At 43.6% G+C, this 4,365-nt stretch overlaps 1 protein-coding gene across 4 annotated transcripts; it reads left to right on the forward strand.

The window, feature by feature from the left end:
* Positions 1-401: 401 nt before the first annotated feature.
* LOC104954474 (probable G-protein coupled receptor 160) lies at positions 402-4,157 on the forward strand. Of its 4 annotated transcripts, none has more exons than XM_010781584.1 (3): positions 402-488; positions 2,066-3,010; positions 3,860-4,157. In XM_010781584.1, the coding sequence occupies exon 2, from the start codon at positions 2,126-2,128 to the stop codon at positions 2,999-3,001; it is 876 nt and encodes a 291-aa protein (XP_010779886.1). In that variant the 5' UTR covers positions 402-488; positions 2,066-2,125; the 3' UTR covers positions 3,002-3,010; positions 3,860-4,157. The 4 variants fall into 4 exon arrangements, with proteins under 4 accessions (XP_010779886.1, XP_010779888.1, XP_010779887.1 ...); XM_010781586.1 differs by having other exon boundaries at positions 2,066-3,009; positions 3,826-4,157; XM_010781585.1 differs by having other exon boundaries at positions 2,066-3,009; positions 3,867-4,157.
* Positions 4,158-4,365: the final 208 nt, after the last annotated feature.

Raw genomic sequence — 4,365 nt, forward strand, 5'->3', positions numbered from 1 at the left:
AAGCTATCTGCTGTCCTGATTTCAATGGGGAGCTCATTCCACCATTTTGGAGCCAGGATAGCAAATCGACGTGTTTTTGCTGATGGAAACTTGGGTCCCCCTCGCAGTGCGGGTGCAGCGAGCCGTTTGGCTGATGCAGAGCGGAGTGCACGTGTTGGGGTGTACAGTTTAACCATGTCCTGGATGTAGGAAGGACCAGATCCATTCGCAGCATGGTACGCAAGTACCAGTGTCTTGAAGTGGATTCTAGCAGTTACTGGAAGCCAGTGAAGGGAGCGGAGGAGCGGTGTGTTGTTTACACAAACTGCTTCCTTGACTTTTTCAAGGTGTGGCAAACCGAATTCCCTCTCTTTCACCACGCCTTCTAGACAAAAGCTTTATTTTTCTAAGTACAGCTGCACTGGAGCTGGATATGTGGTTACCTCTCAAAGGGAACAGAGACGGAGAAACAGTGCTGTATTTAACATCTGATGACCAGTATCACATCGGTAACTATCTTTGTTTTGAATTTTTGGGATTATTGTACTGCCAAAGTCTCCTGTCAAACTGAGAGAAATATTTAAATGCAAAGCTTGATTACTGAGCCTTCTGGTGCAGTGCAGTTTCTTAATCTATTGGCAAATGTTGTGATTGTGAAAGCTCCAGAATACCTTATTGAGGTGAGCTTTTTGTAAGACAAAAATATGTAGTTTCAAAAATCGGTATATTTTGGCCTAAAAACAGTCAAACGTAAGAAATACAGCTGTTGAACTTTAATATTAGAAAATGCAAACTTCACCACTTCAGATCGCCCAAGAAATAATTCATCCCGAAACAGAAAGACAATAATGTTCCTAGTTTCTGATATCCTCTAAAAGTGGGACTTTAATGTGCGAGCATACATTCAGTTAATTATTTCCCAGTGTAACTTCCGCTTTGATATCTTCATTTACTAAATGTTGTTTTTGCACTCTGTGGTTTTACTGGCGGCTACAGATTGACTGCAGTTTGGAAAAGTAGAAGTGAAAAATTGTCATGAATGACCCTTGCCCCTTTCACACCAACGCGGTTCCCGTTCTAGCTCCATGCTCGTGCTCTTCTGGTTCGGAACCGATTTTTCTAAGCCGGTTTCTACAGGCACATTTTACCGGCATATTTTTCATTATGATTCTACTTGTGATAGTCGGACATGACAGCCTGTGCAGCCCATGTATTGATTCCATCCGATAGCTGCTACAATACAACACAAAACATCTGCCTGCTCTCCACAATGATCAATGGGGCACATGAAGGTTAGCGTGATACTCCTGAAACGAATACTTAGTTCATCTTTTTCAGAGACTGTGAGTCGCCAGTTGAAAGTTATCAATTTATTTAAAGGAGCAGTGTGCAGGATATTGTGACATCTAGCAATCAAGCTGCAGATTACAATAATAATAATAATAATAATAATAATAGTACATGTTATTTATATAGTGCTTTTCCTGGCGCTCAAAGCGCTTTACAAGCAAGTAAAGAAGAACAATAACAACAAAAGTAAAAAGTGCTAAGCTAGTTGGAATAGGGGCAAGGGATTAGTGGATTAGGAGTTGAAGGCAAGAGTGAAAAGGTGAGTTTTGAGGGATCTCTTTTTACAACCAACTGAATACCCTTTGCACACCCCTCCCTTCAAGCATGTGTAAGTCAAAAAGCTTTATCTACATTCAGTGTTGGGTTTGACCTCGATGGACTACTGTAGAAACAAGGCAGTGCTCATTGTAAGTTAAAAAATAACCATAAGCAATAAGAAATCAAGTTAATATCTTTATACAACATTCCTAATGATCCAGGTTAGATGTGACAATTATGTAGATATTAGTTATCTGTTAAATATATCCTTTGAATTGATGCTTATCATTTTCTTTACCTGTTTTTCTTATCCCTTGGATATGTTTGTTATTATAATTAATGTTGCCCTATAACAATATAATTTGGTAAAATTCCAATGAAATAAAGAAATAAATCCTACATACTGGTTCTTTAAGATTTGAAATAAGGTTGTAAGATTTGTTCAATTAATACATTTAAATGATGTTTCCACCTGCAGCAGCAGAGCGTCCCTCCATAATGACCCCCGGTAGCTGCTGCACCTCTGGTTGAAAACACAATGAACGTCCCCATCGCCTCCATCCTGCGGGGCCTGGGCGGAAAATGTGTTCTCAACTGGGCGCTGGTGTTCTTCCAAAGGGAACACATCTGCCAAAGCTTCCTGGGAGTTTTCAGTGTGTCCCTGGCTGTTGCCGACACACTCCTGACCCTCTCCGTCACCGCCCTGCACCTCCAGGCTGAGGGACACCTGCTGGGCTTAAAGCTGACCCGGTACCATGTGTGTCTGCTGGTTCAGATCCTTGGAGAAGTCTACAGCGCTCTGCAGTGGCCGGTCGTAGTCCTGGCCGGTTTGGACCATTTCTTCTCCATCACTCGGAGGTGGCAGGCCTCCAGCAGGTTGAGCCTCTTTGTGAGCGGCCTGCTGTGGACCCTCTCTGCCCTCTACATCTTCCTGCTGTCTGATTTCAGGCCCGTCATAGAGGAAGTGTTTCACATCCAGATCCACCAGTGCTGGGTCTTCCACACCTCTCAGATCCTGCACATTGCTACGTCTCTCCTCCTGACTTTGGGCTGTGCAGCGTTGCATGCTGGATGCCTGACATTAAAACATCCTCCCTTAAAAGATCAAACTACAGACCAAAGTAGAGCTCTCTCCAGAAGAAGTTTTGTTCTCCAGACCCTGCATATATTTCTGAATACATGGGCTCTGCTCCTGGTGATCCTGGCCGTGCTCCTCCTGCTGCTTGTGGGAATCCCTGCTTACCTGGGCCTGAGCGGCGTCTGGCTCTGCTTCCTCAACAGCCTCCTGATCGCAGTGGTTTTATGTGCAGTCTGTCCCGCCTCGAAGCTGGGGATGGGCTGGGGGGCCGTGCCCCACGACAGCTTCTGTGAGTGGAGATTTACATTTAGCCTGGCTTCGGAGGACAGAGCCTGACCACACAGGTAAACACAAACAGGTCTCGTGTTGGAAGATGTGGACTTAACTCTTGAGACCTCAATGTGGACATGTTTGGTCAGACCACTACTTGGCTATAATAATAATAACAATAACAAGATGGTATTGTTCAGAGAAATCCATGAATGAATCCTAAAGACTTTGCTTAGCCCCTGGCTTTAATTTATTTTTAATATTATATGTTTTGAATGCATTTCATAAACAGCTAATAAAGTGATTAATTAAAGGATTGAATTGTTTGTTAAAATAAGAATTGTCCATGTCTATTGAATCAGTGTGGGTGGGATGCTGCCATTGTTTCACATAGTTGACCGTTAGCGTTTCGTGGCAGAATGGGCTTCTGGAAGCTTCTACTGTATCGGGAACTAGAATAGAGGAGGATTTGAGAACCTCTTCATATTGTCAGCTGACACATTTTGTCACTACAATTTTGCAATTGTGCAAGATGCAGTCATGCAACTTTGCAGATGATATATGTCCCGAGTCAATTTGACCCAAACATTACCAAAGGGTGCGAAATGTGAACATAACACAAGGGAAAAAAACATGTTTTCATATGGCCAACAGGCCTAAACCTAAATAAAAATGTATAAAAGCTCTCATTGAACAGTTATTTTTCTGTCAATCAACTAATGAGTGTATCAGGTAATTGTTTCAGTTTTGTAATGTTTGAATAATTTCTTGGAAATCTAAATGAACACAAGTTTGGGTATCAGTCTCCTATCTTATCGTGTTCAGTTTTAGTTATAGGTGTTTACTCTACTACTGAATTTTGTCTCAGTTTTATTGGTGTTGTTTTTCAGACAGGCGCAGTATGAGTCTGACTCTTTGTTCTCCAAAACGACCATTTGAATGCAAAGTCTGCGAGAAGGCCTTCAAACACCAACACCACCTGATCGAACACATGAGGGTGCACTCCGGGGAGAAACCCTTTCAGTGCGACAAGTGCGGGAAGTGCTTCTCTCACTCCGGATCGTACTGCCAGCACAACTCTAGATGCAATGCACGAAGATCCGTCCTGACTCCGACCCGGTTCGAGACCTCTCTTACCTCATTCATACCAACGCAACTCCGGTTCAAGCTCCGTGCTAGAGCTTTTCAGGTTCAGAACCGGTTCTTCGGTTTAGCTCCGGCTCTTTTCACACCGCCCAGAGTCCGTCTGGTGCTGCGTCATTGCTTGCGTCATGACGTAACCGTTTGCGTGCCTGCTTCATAAAGCCAAACCGCGCGGAAACCCCTCACAGCTCACACCGACAACAACAACAATGGCCGATTGTGTTCCAGCTTCCTCCGTACCTCTTCAGAAGACCAGATTCCCAGTAGGTAGCTGGTCTCTTCAGTGG

The sequence above is a fragment of the Notothenia coriiceps genome, unplaced genomic scaffold (assembly GCF_000735185.1).
Source record: "Notothenia coriiceps isolate Sejong01 unplaced genomic scaffold, NC01 NC01_scaffold00023386, whole genome shotgun sequence".
Lineage (NCBI taxonomy): Eukaryota > Metazoa > Chordata > Actinopteri > Perciformes > Nototheniidae > Notothenia > Notothenia coriiceps.

What these genes read in the sequence shown, in the direction of transcription:
- LOC104954474 (XM_010781584.1), top strand. Translation starts at nt 2,126, where the DNA reads ATGAACGTCCCCATCGCCTCCATCCTGCGGGGCCTGGGCGGAAAATGT.